Consider the following 19,098-nt stretch of genomic DNA (forward strand, 5'->3'; position numbering starts at 1 on the left):
ATGGACGAGAGAGTTCAGAAGCTTCTTTCGAACAAGGGGTCCTATGTGCAAATGTAACATCACCTAGAATAAAGTTTTTACTTGAAAACTGTTTGATTTCATTTTGTAATAAGCTGATAATGCTTATAACTTCACAATTTACCATTTTTTTGTTCAAAATAAAAAAAAAAGGTTGAAAACTCTGCTGTGCATATTAATTTGGAACATGCATTTTGAGTGTTTATTTTATTTTTTAAAAGATACTGTTTTCATAGGCAGTTTGTTCCAAAACATTGCAATTATACTAGAATAGTAGATGACTGGAAAATAACAATGACTGCAATTCAGATAGGTAATTTAGAGAAAATATGAGGAAATATTATTTGCATAATAATTTGAAACAGTGTAGTTGCCTAGAGTTTGTCCAAAATGGCTGCTAGCCACAACATGGCTGATCAGTGTATTATGGCTTATGAGTGTATTATCGCCGTATACACTGGGGGCAGTTACTACTGGTGACTTGTGCTGTATACATTGGGGGCAGTTACTACTGGTGACTTAGGCTGTATACACTGGGGGGCAGTTACTGGTGACGGGGGCTGTATACACTGGGGGGCAGTTACTACTGGTGACTTGGGCTGTAAACATTGGGGGCAGTTACTACTGGTCACTTGGGCTGTATACACAGGGGGGCAGTTACTGGTGACGGGGGCTGTATACACTGGGGGGCAGTTACTACTGGTGACTTGGGCTGTATACACTGGGGGGCAGTTACTACTGGTGACGGGGGCTGTATACACTGGGGCCACTTGGTGCTGTACCTAGGATGGAGCTGTTGGCTTACTGTCGGAGTGTCCCTTTATATGTGCTGTTTGCCGTGTGTATATAGTATATATATTTCTGTCTGTGGGCCGGTTGTCGAAGGCCCGGGCATTGTTTGCATGTCGCTCCCGCTTCTTTGCCGCCATCTCTCCTTGCCTATTGGTATGGCCGCTCATTCCATTCTCACACTTCTCTTCTAGGAGACTGACAACTGGGACCAGGCTGCTCAACCTGTGGACGACCTTCTTTGCTGGCACAGCGATCACCGCCAGTCTGGGCAGAAAGACCACACAGATGCAGAAACTTGTGCTGCAGGTACGGGGGTCTGCATCATATCTGGTACAGGGGATGTCAGGTTACAGGGTCTGCCGGTGGGGGGGTCATAAATGGTCTTGTTCATTAGTAACATTATCATCGGGTAGGGGGGAGTTCAGGGACATGACGTATAGCTCCCCTCATCAGCTATGTATTAGATGGACAGATGGGTACAGGGTCCAGGACTGGGGATCATGGTATATCCTCTGGTGAAACAATGGTTGTACCAGTTCATGAGGAGACCCTGGTAATAGTGGACATGAGCGGGTGCCAGTGGCCATGGCAGACAGTGTTTATTAAAAAAAGATATACCGTATTTATCTGACTATAAGACACACTTTTTGCCTGCCAAAATGTGGAGGAAAATGGGGGGGGGTGCATCTTATAGTCCTGTTGTACCGGCTCTGGCTGTGATGGGGAGGTGGGGGAGCGGTTTTGGTGGAGCAGCGTGTCACAGAGGCAGGATCCAGCGTCTGTGGCTAACTCCTGTGCCCGTTGCTAAAGAGAAATTACTATTCACTGCATTCCACGCCCATGGGTGTGGAGGGCAATGAATATTCATTTCTTTCTGGGCCCTATCCTTATCTTGTATTATTGGCCCCACCCCCATCCTCTTATGATTGGTCCCATCCTTATCCTGGTATGATTGGCCCCATCCTTATTCTGGTATGATTGGCCCCACCCCCATCCTGGTATGATTGGCCCCATCCTTATCCTGGTATGAATGGCCCCACCCCCATCCTGGTATGATTGGCCCCACCCTTATCCTGGTATGATTGGCCCCACCCCGATCCTGGTATGATTGGCCCCATCCTTATTCTGGTATGATTGGCCCCACCCCCATCCTGGTATGATTGGCCCCATCCTTATCCTGGTATGATTGGCCCCACCCTTATCCTGGTATGAATGGCCCCACCCCCATCCTGGTATGATTGGCCCCATCCTTATCCTGGTATAATTGGCCCCATCCTTATTCTGGTATAATTGGCACCACCCCCATCCTGGTATGATTGGCCCCACCCCCATCCTGGTATACATGGCCCCATCCTTATCTTGGGTATGATTGGCCCCATCCCAATCATACCAGGATAAGGATGGGACCAATCATACCAGGATAAGGAAGGGGCCATGAATACCAGGATAAGGATGGTGCCATGCATACCAGGACTGGGATGGGGGCCAATCATACCAGGATTGGGATGGGGGCCAATCATACCAGGATTGGGATGGGGGCCAATCATACCAGGATGGGATGGGGGCCAATCATACCAGGATAAGGATGGGGCCGTGCATACAGGATAAAGATGGGGCCGTGCATACCAGGATAAAGATGGGGCCGTGCATACCAGGATAAGGATGGGGCTATGCATACCAGAATAAGGATGGGGCTATGCATACCAGGATAAGGATGGGGCTATGCATACCAGGATAAGGATGGGGCTATGCATACCAGGATAAGGATGGGGCCGTGCATACCAGGATTGGGATGGGGGCCAATCATACCAGGATAAGGATGGGGCCGTGCATGCCAGGACTAGGATGGGGCCATGCATACCAGGATAAGGATGGGGCCAATCATACCAGGATGGGATGGGGGCCAATCATACCAGAATAAGGATGGGGCCGTGCATACCAGGATTGAGATGGGGGCCAATCATACCAGGATAAGGATGGGGCCGTGCATACCAGGATAAGGATGGGGCCTTGCATACCAGAATAAGGATGGGGCCGTGCATACCAGGATTGGGATGGGGGCCAATCATACCAGGATAAGGATGGGGCCGTGCATACCAGGATTGGGATGGGGGCCAATCATACCAGGATAAGGATGGGGCCGTGCATGCCAGAATAAGGATGGGGCCGTGCATACCAGGATTGGGATGGGGGCCAATCTTACCAGGATAAGGATGGGGTCATGCATACCAGGACCAGGATGGGGCCAATCATACCACGATAAGGATGGGGCCATGCATACCAGGACCGGGATGGGGCCAATCATACCAGGATAAGGATGGGGCCATGCATACGGATAAGGATGGGGCCATGCATACCAGGACTGGGATTGGCACGATTATTCTTACCAGGATAGGGATGAGGGGACCATATTTACCAGGATAGGGGATACAGAAGTACAGAATTGACCACATTTTTTGCTTCAGTTTTTTTTTCTTCATTTCCTCCTCTAAAACCTAGGTGCATCTTATAGTCCGAAAAATACGGTACATTAATGATTGAAAATGGGAACAAAGCAATACTATACACAATGATATAAAAGTGCTAACCCTAATGTCACGGAAATGTCTCAGAGCTTAGCGGAGGGAAGCCCTTTATGTTTGCCAGAACTGACAAATGACCAACACCCAACATCTGACTTTTATTAGAGCAAGGTTTCGCCCATATACAGTGACTTGCGACAGTATTCGGCCCCCTGGAACTTCTCAACCTTTTTCCACATATCATGCTTCAAACATAAAGATGCCAAATGTAAATTTTTGGTGAAGAATCAACAACAAGTGGAACACAATTGCGAAGTTGAAAGAAATTTATTGGTTATTTTAAATTTTTGTGGAAATTCAAAAACTAAAACGTGGGGTGTGCAATATTATTCGGCCCCTTTACTTTCAGTGCAGCAGACTCCCTCCAAAAGTTCATTGTGGATCTCTGAATGATCCAATGTTGTCCTAAATGCCTAATGAATGATAAATAGAATCCACCTGTGTGTAATCGCGTCTCCGTATAAATGCACCTGCTCTGTGATAGTCTCAGGGCTCTGTTTGAAGCACAGAGAGCATCATGAAGACCAAGGAACACAACAGGCAGGTCCGTGATACTGTTGTGGAGAAGTTTAAAGCAGGATTTGGAAACAAAATGATTTCCAAACCTTTAAACATCCCAAGGAGCACTGTGCAAGCGATCATATTGAAATGAAGGAGTATCATACCACTGCAAATCTACCAAGACCCGGCCGTCCCTCTAAACTTTCATCTCAAACAAGGAGAAGACTGATCAGAGATGTAGCCAAGAGGCCCGTGATCACTGTGGATGAACTGCAGAGATCTACAGCTGAGGTGGGACAGTCTGTCCATAGGACAACAATCAGTCGGACACTGCACAAATCTGGCCTTTATGGAAGAGTGGCAAGAAGAAAGCCATTTCTCAAAGATATCCATAAAAAGTGTTGTTTAAAGTTTGCAACAAGCCACCTGGGAGACACCAAACATGTGGAAGAAGGTGCTCTGGTCAGATGAAACCAAAATTGAACTTTTTGGCAACAATGCCACACGATATGTTTGGCGTAAAGGCAACACAGCTCATCACCCTGAACACACCATCCCCACTGTCAGACATGGTGGTGACATCATCATGGTTTGGGCCTGCTTTTCTTCAGCAGGGACAGGGAAGATGGCTAAAATTGATGGGAAGATGGATGGAGCCAAATACAGGACTGTGGAGAAACGGGGTCAGTGGGTGCTCTCGTCCGCTGGCCCGGCTGTCTTTAGCAAGACTGCATGGACCACGGATCTTACCATTGAACGCCCGCTCTATGTCCCAGTTGGCAATACACTACACAGACAACACAGGGTTGAGGTAAAACAGTGTGGCAATACTTTATTGAACCACAACACACAATAGCAAACAGAACAATCCCACCAATTACCCCAAGATGGTGCACATTACAGGGCCTCACCCTTCCGCTGTCTCGCCGAGATAATGGTAGATGTTATGTCAGAGCTCCCGGGGTCGCTACTCCATCTGTGGATGCACGCACAGAGAAGGGGTAATGACAAGCATAGGAAGATGACCAAGAACTGTCCATAGAGTCCATACAAGGTCCAAAGCCAGTTGACATCATGTCAGAGCTCCCAGGGTTGCTACTCCATTTGTGGATGCACGCACAGAGAAGGGGTAACGACAAGCATAGGGCATAGGGAGATGACCAAGAACTGTCCATAGAGTCCATACAATGTCCAAAGCCAGTTGACATGATGTCAGAGCTCCCAGGGTCGCTACTCCATCTGTGGATGCACGCACAGAGAAGGGGTAACGACAAGCATAGGGAGATGACCAAGAACTGTCCATAGAGTCCATACAAGGTCCAAAGCCAGTTGACACGAGAGTCACCACATGGCTTATCTGACCATCTCCATGGAACCAGGCGACCAGCGGGTCCCAACCCTGGCTTTCTCCAAATATATCCATGGTTCAGAGGTGGTCACTGGATCAGATCTGTGTCCTTCCAACCGGAGCCGAAAACCCCTGGGTTGTTTCCTATAGAATCATAGATCAGTGTCCCTTGTGATGGTGCCATGATGAATTGGCTGCAGTCCTTTCTCTTGTCTGTTGGGTAGTTTGCAGAATGTCTGGCTGATGGCTCTGTGTTACTTCAGTCTCCCAGGATGTGATCTCTGAGTCTTTTTATACCCAAGCCATGTAAGCTATTTTTAGAATTACCCACGGTCCTTCAGTCCATCATCAAGATAAGGTAAACAATGGTGATGGGATCAAGGTAGCACTATTAGCATATCAGCACACATCAATAAACAAAGCTTAACACACTCTATGTACAGTCACTATTACAGACTTAAACAGTATGTTAGATAGTATATCAGTTGGCAAGCCTGTCTTCTTGACCCACCAGACATAAACACTTAAATTCACAAGCCAATATACAGATAAAAAGCCAGTTCTTTTGGTTTGCAAAAACATGGTTGTCTGGGAAATTAAGTTACAATCTAGTTTCTTCACAAGGACCATTCTTGAAGAAAACCTGCTGGAGTCTGCAAAAGATCTGAGACTGGGAAGGAGATTTGTCTTCTACCAAGACAATGATCCCAAACATAAAGAAAAATCTACAATGGAATGGTTCACAAATAAATGTATCCAGATGTTAGAATGGCCAAGTCAAAGTCCAGACCTCAATCCAATCGAGAATCTGTGGAAAGAGCTGAAAACTGCTGTTCACAAACGATCTCCATCAAACCTCACTGAGCTCGAGCTGTTTGCCGAGGAAGAATGGGCAAGAATTTCAGTCTCTCGATGTACAAAACTGATAGAGACAAACCCCAAGCGACTTGTAATCGCAGCAAAAGGAGGCGCAACAAAGTATTAAGGTAAAGGGGCCAAATAATATTGCACGCCCCACTTTTCAGTTTTTGAATTTCCACAAAAATATAAAATAACCAATAAATTTAGTTCATCTTCACAATTGTGTTCCACTTGTTGTTGATTCTTCACCAAAAATTTACATTTGGTATCTTTATGCTTGAAGCATGATATGTGGGAAAAGGTTGAAAAGTTCCAGGGAGCCGAATACTTTCGCAAGGCACTGTACATCCCCTTGGTGGGCTCATGTGAGGGGCTGATTGTAGTAGGATATGCTAGGGTTTTAGTAGATTTTGAGATCCCCAACTTTCAAAATATCTTCGCCCCTGGATGTCCCAGGAGGAGATATCGTCGTCAGGTTTTCTATAGCAATTTTATCTTTACATAGAGATGATACATGGCAAGGATTGCACCATCCATCGCACCCTTTATTAAGCTGGAGAGGTCAGCATGGCCTTACAGTGATGTGAGTAAATGTGGTATTTTTGTTACTTCGCTTTGACACCAAAAGTATATATCCCATCATTTTCAGTTTGATACAAACCCCAATATTCATCACTGACCATTAGCTCCAGAGTGTCTGAGATTCCTTTGAACAGAGGAAGCTGCAGTATTTCTCCACCTCTTGAGTATATGAATCATAGACTTGGTGGCTGGTTCTCAGCAGATCTCCTGCTGCAATGACCTGTTTACGACAGGAGGCCCCTACTTCAATGGAGGTTGACTTGTCGGCTCTTTCTTCCCCAGTTATACTTAATCCCATTTGTTCAATGTGAGGGTGATATAACCCCTCTCCAGAGATGTGTTTAGGGGTTTCACAGTTTTTCTCTACCACACTCAGTCACTGGTGCTGCTCAACCTCTGCCTCTGACTTCAGGTTGACTTCCCGTCGCCGACGTTTGATGTTGTGTACAAATCTCCGGACCTGTCTGGAAGCTGTGCTCCGATGAGCATGGAAACCCTGGAGAAGGAGTCCAAGAGCCGCCTGCAGGCCCTCATTACCAGAGAGTCGCCGACTGGGTAGGAGGCCTCAGTAATGTGGCAGCGAGTTTGTGTTGCGGCGTGTTTGTCGTGGTGTGTCAGCGTCCTGTTGTGCTGCACAGAATGTTTCTGCTTATGTCCTCGCAGGATGTCACAGGAAGATAGGGCTTTTGTGTGGGAGAAGCGCGCGTACTGCCACCTCCACAAGGACTGCCTGCCAAAGATCCTGGCCAGCGCCCCAAAGTGGGATGTGGCCTATCTGAGGGACATCTACGCACTGATCCATTCGTGGCCTCCACTAACCCCGGTGTGTGCGCTCGAACTACTGAACTCCAGGTGAGAACTGCATGCACGTTGTATACTAGGGATGTCACCGGGGCGGTGCTGGAGTATAAGGGGTGTGGTTTCATCAGTATATCAGTGATGTCATCACCGGGGGGCGGGGCTGATAACCTCTCACACATATACAGGCATGATGTCAGCAGTGATAGATGAGGGGCGGGGCTGGAGTATAAGGGGTGTGGTCTCATCATTATATCAGTGATGTCATCACCGGGGACGGGGCTGGAGTATAAGGGGTGTGGTCTCATCATTATATCAGTGATGTCATCACCGGGGGCTGGGCTGATAACCTCTCACATGTATACAGGCAGGCTGTCAGCAGTGATAGATGAGGGGGCGGGGCTGGAGTATAAGGGGCGTGGTCTCATTATATCAGTAATGTCATCACCGGGGGGCAGGGCTAATATCCTCTCACATTTATACAGGCAGATTGTCAGCAGTAATATATGAGGGGCGGGGCTGAAGTATAAGGGGTGTGGTGTCATCATTATATCAGTGATGTCATCACCAGGGGCGGGGCTGATATCCTCTCACATGCATACAGGTAGGGTGTTAGCAGTGATAGATGAGGGGCGGGGCTGGAGTATAAGGGGTGTGGTCTCATCATTATATCAGTGATGTCATCACCGGGGTGGGGCTGATATCCTCTCACATGTTTACAGGCAGGTTGGCAGCAGTGATAGATGAGGGGCGGGGCTGGAGTATAAGGGGTGTGGTCTCATCATTATATCAGTAATGTCATCACCGGGGGTGGGGCTGATATCCTCTCACATGTATACAGGCAGGTTGGCAGCAGTGATAAGGGGCAGGGCTGGAGTATAAGGGGTGTGGTCTCATATCAGTGATGTCATCACCGGGGGGTGGGGCTGATAACCTCTAATGTATACAGCAGCAGTGATAGATGAGGGGCGGTGCTGAGTATAAGGGGTGTGGTCTCATCATTATATCAGTGATTTCATCACCGGGGGAGGGGCTGATATCCTCTCACATGTATACCGGCAGGTTGTCAGCAGTGATAGATGAGGGGCGGGGCTGGAGTATAAGGGGTGTGGTCTCATCATTATATCAGTGATTTCATCACCGGGGTCGGGGCTGATATCCTCTCATGTATACAGGCAGGTTGTCAGCAGTGATTATCTACAGTATAGATGGTGTGGGCAGATGCTATTACTTTGGTTGGGACTCCTCAGGTTCACTGACCAGGTGGTCCGCTCAGCAGCGGTAGGATGGATCCAGGACGGGATGAGTGATGACGAGCTGGTAGATCTACTTCCGCAGTTTGTTCAGGTCAGTAATGTCTGATGTGCAGCACATGATTGCTCATGGATCCTGGAGACGTAATTGAGGCGTCTCCTATCGGGTGAGTGAGTGGGAACTCCAGCGGAACCAATGGGAGGATGCGGACAGCAGGTCTACCACTACCCCCCCTTTCCTAGTATGACAGCTCCCCCGTCCTTCAACGGACAGGTCTCCGCTCTCTCTCCACACCCCTTCCCACAGGTCCGGTCTCCTCCTTCTCCTTCCTCCCCCTTTCCCACAGGTCAGGTCTCCTCCTTCTCCTTCCTCCCCCCTTCCCAGGGCAGGTCTCCTCCTCCAACCTCCCCCTTCCCAAGGCAGGTCTCCTCCCCCCCCCCCCCCCCCTCCCCTGTGCAAGTCTTCTCCTTCCTTCCTTCCTCCCCCGGGCAGGTCTCCCCCCTCCTTCCTTCCTCCGCCCTCCTCCTTCCCAGGGCAGGTCTCTTCCTTCTTCCTTCCCCCAGCACGAGACTCTTCCTTACCCCTTCCCCCTGCGCAAGACTCTTCCTTACCCCCTCTCCTCCAGGGCGAGACTCTTCCTTACTCCCCCAGGGCGAGACCCTTCCTTACCCCCTCTCCCCCAGGGCGTGACCCTTCCCCCCCCCCCCAATCCCTAGGGTGAGACTCCTCCTTACCTCCCTCCCTCAGGGCAAGACTCTTCCTTACCCCCCTCCTCCAGGGTGTGACCCCCCGCCCCCAGGGTGAAACTCTTCCCCCCCCCCCCCCCCCCCCCCCCCCCCCGGCTCCTCCAGGACGAGACTTTTTCCTTCCGTCCATTCCCCAAGGGCGAGACTCTCCCCATTCCCCCAGGGCAGGACTCTTCCCTCCCCCCAGGGGGGCAGGACTTTTCCCTCATTCCCAGGGCGGGACTTTTCCACCCCACCTCCCCCAGGATGAGACTCTTCCCCTCCCCCAGGACGGGACGCTCCCTCTTTCCCCCAGGGCGGGACTCTTCCTCCCTCCCCCAGGGCGGGACTCTTACTCCCTCCCCCAGGGCAGGACTCTCACTCCCTCCCAACTCCCAGGGCGGGACACCTGCCCACCCTCTCCCCAGGGCGGGACTCTTACTCCCTCCAAACCCCCGGGGCGGGACATCTGCCCACCCTCTCCACCAGGGCGGGACTCCTCCCCACCCTCTCCCCCAGGGCAGGACTCTTACTCCCTCCCTCCCCCAGGGCGGGACTCTTACTCCTGCTACCTCACGCTTCGCTTTCACCATGCGCCCTCATGACTTTTTCCATCTCTTTCAGGCCATTAAGTTTGAGATCCACCTGGACAGCGATCTGGTTCGCTTCCTGCTGCGCCGCGCTCTGGGTAACGTCCGCGTGGCTCATCATTTGTACTGGTGAGCTTCCAGCTTCCTCTTTACTGTTTTGTCTTTGTAGGAGATTAGCTTTAAGGGTAGGTGTGTACTTCTGCAGCATTCAGCTCGCAGCGTCCAGGTGTTTTGGCACTCAACTTGTATAGAAGAGTCACTGGTAATAAACGTTTCGGTCATACAACTGACCACCTTCAGTATACTGCAGAAATTAGGATAACAAATTGGTGGGAGATGGGAAAAGAAAAGAAAATTTGGGGAGGGTAAAGTGAAATAAAATATGAGAGAATATGGAAAAATTGTGTATAAAAAAAATGTATATGAGATATGTATATGAGAGAGGACATACCTATTTAATCCTAAGGTGTCTGGATAGCTGATACCTGTGATGATGACCCACATAATTAATGTGTACGTAGTTAAAGAGATGGGGTCTCCAATAATAGATTTAGAAGATCACTTACATTAAATAATATGTGTATTGTTCACACCATGGAAAGTAAGAAGTCCTAGTAGGGTCCAATCACAGGTTTCTAGAATCATAAAATAAGAGATATCCCAGACCAAATGTAAAAAGGTAAAAATAAGGAAAGAAGAAAAATGAGAAAATAAGGAAACCCACCTACTAGATTTAGCCTCACGTGTGTCCAATCTTATTCTTGTATAGGATGTCAATATATTTTCCTAAAGGTGAATCTGTGACAAGGTCCAGAATTAGATATATTTAATGATATTATACTCCCTTTATAGTGATCTGCCCTTTAAATACATTAAGTGCCCGGATCTATTTGCGGAGGTTGATAGCTCTGTATCTCTAGATAATAATAAAATGAGTTGTCTACCTTTGAGGTACGCTGTGCAGGCCTGAGCGCAGTACCAATGGGATAAATAAATGCCACTATCTGTGTGAGGAACATAAATCAGTCGCGTTGTTCCCTTTGATAAGTGCCTAGAAAATCAGGAGTGTTTCTTACTAGTGGTGTCTCCTGCCGTCAGGGAACACGGTGTCCACCGCTAGTTCCGGGTAATGAAGGCAGCATGTGTGGCGCTCTATTTAAGGAATGGGGGCGGGATCACTAACCTGGCGGCGGCCAGGAAGTGACGTCTGCCCTAGTATACTGCGGTATGCGTTCCACATTGATCATGGAGTGGTATGGTGGTGCGTTCCACCAGTGTGCGCTGCGTTCCACCAGTGTGCGCTGCGGTATGCATTCCACATTGATCATGGAGTGGTATGGTGGTGCGTTCCACCAGTGTGCGCTGCGGTATGCGTTCCACATTGATCATGGAGTGGTATGGTGGTGCGTTCCACCAGTGTGCGCTGTGGTATGCGTTCCACATTGATCATGGAGTGGTATGGTGGTGCGTTCCACCAGTGTGCGCTCCATATACAGTTTTGAAAAGGGTAGTTTGAATATATGTGTGCAATAAAGAAACCGTAGTATGTGTGAAACATATGATGATGAGGATAAAGTGTGGGCAAGTCATTAGTAAATGCTGGGCATGTAGGTAAAAGATCCGAGTTGGGAGATAGGAAGAAAAAATAGGGAGTCCAGGAGGAAGGAGGATCAGGAGGTGAGTAAGTGCTTGACGTCATATTCAATATAGGTGACTCTGAAAAAACTAAATAGTGCGTCAATACATATGTATAGCTGTGAAGGAAGCCCTGTTCCTCCCACGTCACCAATCCGTGACGTCACTACACAGGCACAGCTCTCCGGCGCCCCCTTTGTCTCTCAGGTCAATAAAGAACTGCACCTAGAGCAAATGGCCGCCGGGGAGACTGCCCCGTTACCCATGCTGGGTATTCTAAGATTCGCAATCAGAGTAAAAGGATCAGCCCAAAATTAATTTATGATTTAATTGCCTTAAGGGCGCACTAGGTAATTACAAGAAATATACAGTCAAAATATATCAAGAGTTACAGTCAGAGTAAAATATGCCAATCATGGGGGGCGTGACTATGTAGCCGAAGAAGAAGGACGCACTTAGTGAGGGCTCCGTACATCCTGAACCCATCCTGCCATTAGCACCTTGAATTCGCAGGCGGTACCGACTGGGACTGGAACCCTACAATCGTGGGAGCCTTGTGGACCCTCCGGGCGGCTGCTGCGGTGATTTGAAGTGCCAGGAGCTGCGGAGGCTGAGACGGCCGAGAGACTTCACATGTAGCGGCGGCCATCTTTGGTGCGCGCGCTGTGAGATACAGAACGCGGCGCCGTCCTCTGTTGGAGCCGGGCTTACTTCTCCTTGGAGCCGGTGGTAACCAGATAATAGCGGTGAGAGCCGCGCTGGTGCACAGTGACTGTGGGGCCTGAGGGGGAAGGCGGTGCCTGTGGGGAGCAGCGGCCATTAATATAGCGCGCACCCTGACAGTAGGGGAAGCGGCGCTCCTTATTACACCTGCGGTGCTGCTGGGAAGGAGAGCACATATCCAAGAGCATAAAGGGGTGGTGCGGTGTGTGCCCTGAGAAATTGGGACCTGCGCCCCCCCTATCAGACAGATACTTAATATACCAGCGCCATAATATTAGGAGGATTAACACCCCCCCCCCCCCCATGGAGACTGAGAGCCTACACAGTTATATAGAGCCCAGGTGAAGATTAACAAGTCTGCTTCTATAAACCCCATTATCTGCCAGACCAGTGGCCTCTTTTGAGCACAGTCCAGTATCTCATTATACGGGACCTGAAACTAGGACTCGGTTTATCCATAACTACAACTGTGACTATTTGTGGAGCCCTTTTAACTGTCTATCATGCAGCACTCTAAAGGAGCAGGAGCTGCTGATAAACTAAGGAAATATGCCAGGGATGATCCCCCTGATAACGTGCGCTCTCTCAGAAATAACTCTACACCGGCCCAGCGCAAGGGCCGTCCTTCTGATAGTAATGAGGAGGGAGAACAAGACGAACTGACCCTTAAACAGGCATCCGAGCAGTTAATGCAGGCCATCTCCCTCACTAGATCATCTCTTACGGAAAAAATAGAGGATGTGCATACAGAGGTGGGTCGTTTGCGGCATGACATGCAAGCTATGAGAGGGCGTATTTCGGAAGTCGAAACCAGAGTGTCTCATATAGAAGATACTATCACTCCTATGGAGGCTAAAATAACAAAAGCTGCTGGCTCCGTAAACGCTTGGAAACAAAAGGCAGATGATTTGGAAAACAGACTGCGCCGCAACAATATTCGGATTATTGGTCTCCCAGAACGCTCGGAGGGTCAGCAAACCGAGCAATTCCTGGAAGAATGGCTTAAGACCTGCTTGGGGGACGGATTCTCCTCAACATTCTCGGTGGAGAGGGCCCATAGGGTCCCAACGAGACCTCTTCCCCCTGGAACTCCACCTCGACCTTTCCTGGCACGCCTCCTCAACTGCAGAGATAGAGATACTATTCTTCGCCTGGCGCGACAGAAGGGCCTCATCAAATTCAACAATGCTACTATATCGATTTTTCCAGACTTCTCCATGGAACTCCAAAAGCAGCGAGCACAATTCATGGATATCAAGAAACATCTCAGGGATAAGAATATCATCTATTCCATGCTGGATCCAGCTCGGCTCCGCATTGTCCATGAGGGCTCCTCTCTATTCTTTACGGATCCAGCGGAGGCGGCCGAATGGTTGCGGTCTCACGGGGTGTCTAATGTGAAAGACTCCTAATCTAAGTTCTTTGTCTAATGGCAATATAAATAGAGCTCTTCAAATGGGTGCGAAAGGTGGCAACAATACCGGACACTGAATTCAGTGAGGGTATCCCCTTCTCTATTTGACTGTAGGAGTATGGGAACATGCTCCTCTACTGTTCCAGTTTTGTTTGGTTTGGTTTCATATACCAATTTTGGTTGTTTGATATGTACGGTTGCCGCCAATATTAACTTTTTGCTCTGTGTGATGTCTCTGAGCTACGCCCGAATAACATACTATATAATATTTCTTCTTTTATATATCTATGGGGTCTGAAATTATATGCATGACCTGGAACATACGGGGTGTTAAGACTCCTCGGAAGAAGATCAAGGTATTTTCGCAGATTAAAAGACATCATCCCCATGTTGTGGCATTAGTGGAGACACACCTGACTAGGGATACGGTTCGATGTATGCAAAAGCCGTGGGTGCAATGGTCTCTCCATACATTTCATACTAGCTACTCAAGAGGGGTCTCTCTGTTGATACACAGGGAGGTTAGATGGGAGGCCAGAGAAGCACGGCGGGATCCTGAAGGCCGTTTTGTCTTTGTGCATGCATTTCTTAATTCACGTGAATGTGATATTGTGTATCTATAACCCTCCCCCCGCTAACATGTCGGTTCTCCGTATGGCATTGGGTTTCTCCTTAAAACATCTGGATGCTAATGTTGTTTGTATGGGTGACTTTAATCTGGTCATGGATCATTCCATGGACAGATTGAGATTGGATGACACAGTGTCCGGGGAGTCTCTGCCTCAGTCCCCTTCCCAGCTGGCATTGTTTATGGAAGGCAGCGGTTGGCTGGACTTGTGGAGAATGAGCCACCCAGAGGTTAAGGGGTATACTTGCCACTCATCTACTAAGCGATCTTTATCTCGTATAGACTATTTATTTGGATCTAGTGGCTTGGCATTGTGGGTGGATAATGTTGAACATGGCAATAGGGGGATTTCGGACCATAGTCCGGTAACTCTTAAACTTAAATATGGGCAGTCCAATAATAATAGATCCTGGAAATTAAATACCTTCTGGTTGAAATTAATAGATTCTAGTGATAGGACGATTGACCAGTTAAATTGTTTTATTTTAACACACCCGGAACCCCAGAAACTTGGTTTATTTTGGGATACCCTCAAGGCATATTTGAGGGGGTGCTTGTCCTCTACAATCTCCTATATTAAAAGGGTGACGGCGGGGGAGGATGATGAGATAGAGCAGCGATTAAAAGATTCGGAGGCCACGTATATAGCAAATCAGACTAGCAGTAACAGGGTTGAGTGGCTTACTTCCCAGAGGTTGTATACCCAACATGCAGACGTTAAGTCGAAACGCAAACTATTTTTTACCCTCCAGTCCTACTTTGAGCTGGGGAACCAGGCCAGCACACTCCTGGCTTTCTTAGTACGCCAACATAACACCTCCAACACAATATTGCAGATCCACGCACTCGATGGCTCATTAGCATCCTCTACTGATGAAATACTTCAATGTTTTCACGACTATTATAAATCATTATATAAATCCAGTAGCGGTTTTGATGTTTATGACTGTCTAGATTACTTATCAGATATAACGTTCCCCATACTGAGCCCATCTCAACAAGCCTTCATGGAGGCTGAGTTTACTTTGGAGGAAGTGGAACACGCTATAGCGGATATGGCTACTGGGAAGGCCCCGGGACCGGATGGGTTTCCCATTGAGCTATACAGGAAATACCGAGATAAGTTGGCACCGCTTCTATTGAAGGTACTTAGGGGAATATGGGAGGGAGAGTCTGTGCCTGAAACATTCTATGATGCCAACATTATTGTGCTCAGGAAGGAGGGGAAGGATCCTCTAGATTGTGGATCATATCGACCAATTTCTCTGGTGAACGTAGACTATAAAATCTTCACTAAGATTCTGGCTACCAGACTGAACACGATTATATTAGATCTTATACACCCGGACCAGACTGGCTTTATGCCTGGGAAAAGTACTTCCATCAATATTAGGCGGGTTCAATCGGTCATCCAATATAGTTCTCTAGAGTCAGATAATAGATGGGCATTGGCATTACTGGACGCAGCCAAAGCTTTTGACTCCTTTGAGTGGTCCTTCCTCTCTGCATGTTTGCGAAGGTACGGTTTGGGGGATAAATTCCTGAGAGGGATAGGTACATAATATGCGAAGCCTAGGGCACGTATGGTTGTGAATGGCTTGATGTCTGAGCCTTTTTTGTTACATAGGGGAACTCGCCAAGGATGCCCTCTCTCCCCTGCTCTATTTGCCTTGGCGATAGAGGCTTTGGCAATACGAATGAGATCCTCCATTGACATCAAGGGGATACACATAGCGGATCGGGTAGACATTATTGGCCTTTATGCTGATGATATGGTAGTGTTTATGGATCATACAGAGGATACGTTACCAAAAGTAATAACGATTATAGACAAATTTAGCAAATTCTCCGGTCTTTACATAAATTGGGATATGCTTTATAGCATTTGTTATTTTCTTTTGGGGATATGCGCATTTTGTCCCTATAGCAACAGCGAAGAACTTCCGGTTTTGCTCCGGTTACTTCCGGTCGCTGGCGTCTATAAAACAGCACATTTGACCCCTCTTATTAATCCCCCTGAGGAAGGTCTTATCACCGAAACGTGCGTCGGGGAGGGCGCACGGACCCTGGATACACTGTACCCATCTGCTCTTTGAGGTAATATATTTATGTACTATGTCTTGATATCTGGCCTGCTTTCTATCTGTACATGTCTGGATTTCCGGCAGTATGTCACTAGGGCATCTATAATTATATATTATGCAGTCCATTATCACTGGTATTGTTGTTTTTTGATGGGTATATATCTGTATCCTGGCCCCGTGCCCCCTTAGTATGCTCCTGTGGTGGTGTCTGTGCACACCCTGCGGCATTGTGCCTCACCTGTTTTTTACATATTATGTTTTCATCATTATTATATATTAATAAAGTTTATATATTTTTGAATACATACTGGGATTTTTTGGTCGTTTTTGGGTCCTTGTGACCCATAGCCCTTTCTGTATAAATTGGGATAAGTCTGCCCTGATGCCTCTCTCTCATACCCCAATGCCACGTCTCAAAACTCTCTCATCGTTACCCATTGTCTCCAACTTCAAATATCTGGGAATCTATATGTCTCAACATAGTCAATTTGATTTACAATTTAATATCTACCCATTATTAGATCTGGTTAAATCCAAATTTGCTACCTGGGATAAACTCCCGCTCTCTGTGGCTGGTCGTATCAATCTGATCAAAATGATATTGCTCCCCAAGTTAAGTTACTGCTTCCAACACAGTGCTGTCCCAAAACCTAAATCCCTCTTTCCGACTCTACATTCCCTAACTACATCTTTCATATGGGGGAAAACTAGGCCTAAACTTAGACTATCTGCTCTGCAGAGACCGAAACAGGGGGGCGGGGCGGCTTTGCCGGACTTTTACTTATATTATCTTGCCGGGCTGGCTAAAATGATAAATAAATGGATGCCCAACAACACTCTTCCTAATTCTGAGAACCACTTGCTTCACTCTGCCCGGATTGATTGTCCATTGGGGTTTCTGGAGTTGGAGAGGCTTGGTGTTCCTCGTCTGTTGCCTATGCTCCGGTTGGCACGATCAATATGGAGACAAATTAAAAAAATAACTAAATCTGTTGATATAGCGGCGGAAATGCCATTGTGGAATAACAGTTATTTTCCGGGACTATTGGGCCACCCGTCCACGGAATTTTGGATATCGTATGGTGTTCTCTCAGTAGGTCATATACATAACCAGGGGATTTTTACTTCCTTTGAACAATTACAAAATTCTTACAATATCCCGAGGTCTCAATTTTTCCGCTATTTACAATTAAGATCAGCCTTTCAATCGCACATGCGGAATATGGGTACAGGTCGAGCTATTTCATCTCTACCTTTAATAGGAATTCTTAATTCGCAAGTTCCTCAAGGACTTATTTCCTCTTTATATACCTATTTGTTACCATAGGAGGGGGGTCTATTATAGATTCTATTAAGGGGAAATGGGAGGGACTTCTTCCGGATACACTAGGGGAAGAAAGGGATGATATTTTGGAATCTCCAACTAAAGTTTCCCCATCGATTAATAATAGGATGACTCAATTATACATTATATACCAATCCTATTTTACCCCGATTCGCCTTTTTAAAATGGGTCGTCTCCATTCATCAGATTGTCTAAGATGTCATTCCAGTGATGCGGATTTCATTCATATGATTTGGAGGTGTCCTGTTATTTTCCATTATTGGAAAGAGGTGACAACATTATTGACATCCTTGTTGTCGATTCCTGTCCCACTTGAGCCATTGACCTGTTTATTTGGGGAGTGGGATGCGGAAACCTGGGTTCACCACACTGGGATTTTTTTGCGAGAGACAATGTTTATGGCGTGAAAGGTACTGGCGCTGCGATGGATGGGTGTTCTTGCCCATCTCTTAGAGCTTGGGTTGATTTAGTAAACTCAATTATCCCGTATGAACGGACATTATATCAGAATAGAGGATGTCCAGATAAATTTGAGAAAATATGGGGCAGATGGAACTCCTCTCATCACACTCTATAATCCATAATAATTTAGTATGCATGTGAGAAGTAGGGTCTGTAGTTTTGGGGACATTGCTTACAGGGTGAAATTTATACGGAATTTTATTTTGGCTGCGTTTTCTATTTTTTTTTTTCTTTTAGTAGTTAATGTTGTTAAGGTTATACAATAAGATACTAGCGATCGACATACACCATTTATTACTCTTGTAATACTCTAGAAGTGATGATGTAATGTAAGTAATTGCATTTTATGACATAATGGAAAATGATGGACACAAATGCAAATGTGTGTACTGTATGATTTATTTTGCAACTAATAAACGAATTTAAAAAAAATATATATAACAATCATAAGACAAGGCTTAGAGGTATAAAGCTGGAGGTCGATTTACCAGGTTGAAGGTCGCTCGTAGAAGCCGGGGGGATCAGCGTTCCGCAGGTCCAAGACTTAGTTGCCGGGCAGCCCCCAGAAAGCGTGTGCTTGCTCCCCTCTGGCTGGCACATGCCCTGTTCCTTAGTCATCTTCTTCTGTTCTGACCCACTCTCCAAGTGTCCCAGCTCTTAACCCTGCTGTGTCCCTCCCCCTGTAGCTGGGTGGGCTTAGCAATCTCCACCCCTCTGCATCCCTGCAAGATTTATTCCAATATCTAATAAATGTGA

At 47.3% G+C, this 19,098-nt stretch overlaps 1 protein-coding gene across 7 annotated transcripts in view; it reads left to right on the forward strand.

The window, feature by feature from the left end:
* Positions 1-19,098, forward strand: part of PIK3C2A (phosphatidylinositol-4-phosphate 3-kinase catalytic subunit type 2 alpha) — a 241,093-nt gene that overhangs the window by 157,919 nt on the left and 64,076 nt on the right. For all 7 annotated transcript variants that reach the window (XM_077286575.1, XM_077286569.1, XM_077286576.1 and 4 more), the window contains exons 14-18: positions 1,002-1,116; positions 7,097-7,239; positions 7,348-7,536; positions 8,733-8,829; positions 10,086-10,180. In XM_077286575.1, coding sequence (XP_077142690.1) covers positions 1,002-1,116; positions 7,097-7,239; positions 7,348-7,536; positions 8,733-8,829; positions 10,086-10,180 — 639 coding nt within the window. The remainder of the gene's footprint in view (positions 1-1,001; positions 1,117-7,096; positions 7,240-7,347; positions 7,537-8,732; positions 8,830-10,085; positions 10,181-19,098) is intronic.

Source organism: Ranitomeya variabilis, chromosome 2, assembly GCF_051348905.1.
Source record: "Ranitomeya variabilis isolate aRanVar5 chromosome 2, aRanVar5.hap1, whole genome shotgun sequence".
Taxonomy (NCBI): Eukaryota; Metazoa; Chordata; class Amphibia; order Anura; family Dendrobatidae; genus Ranitomeya; species Ranitomeya variabilis.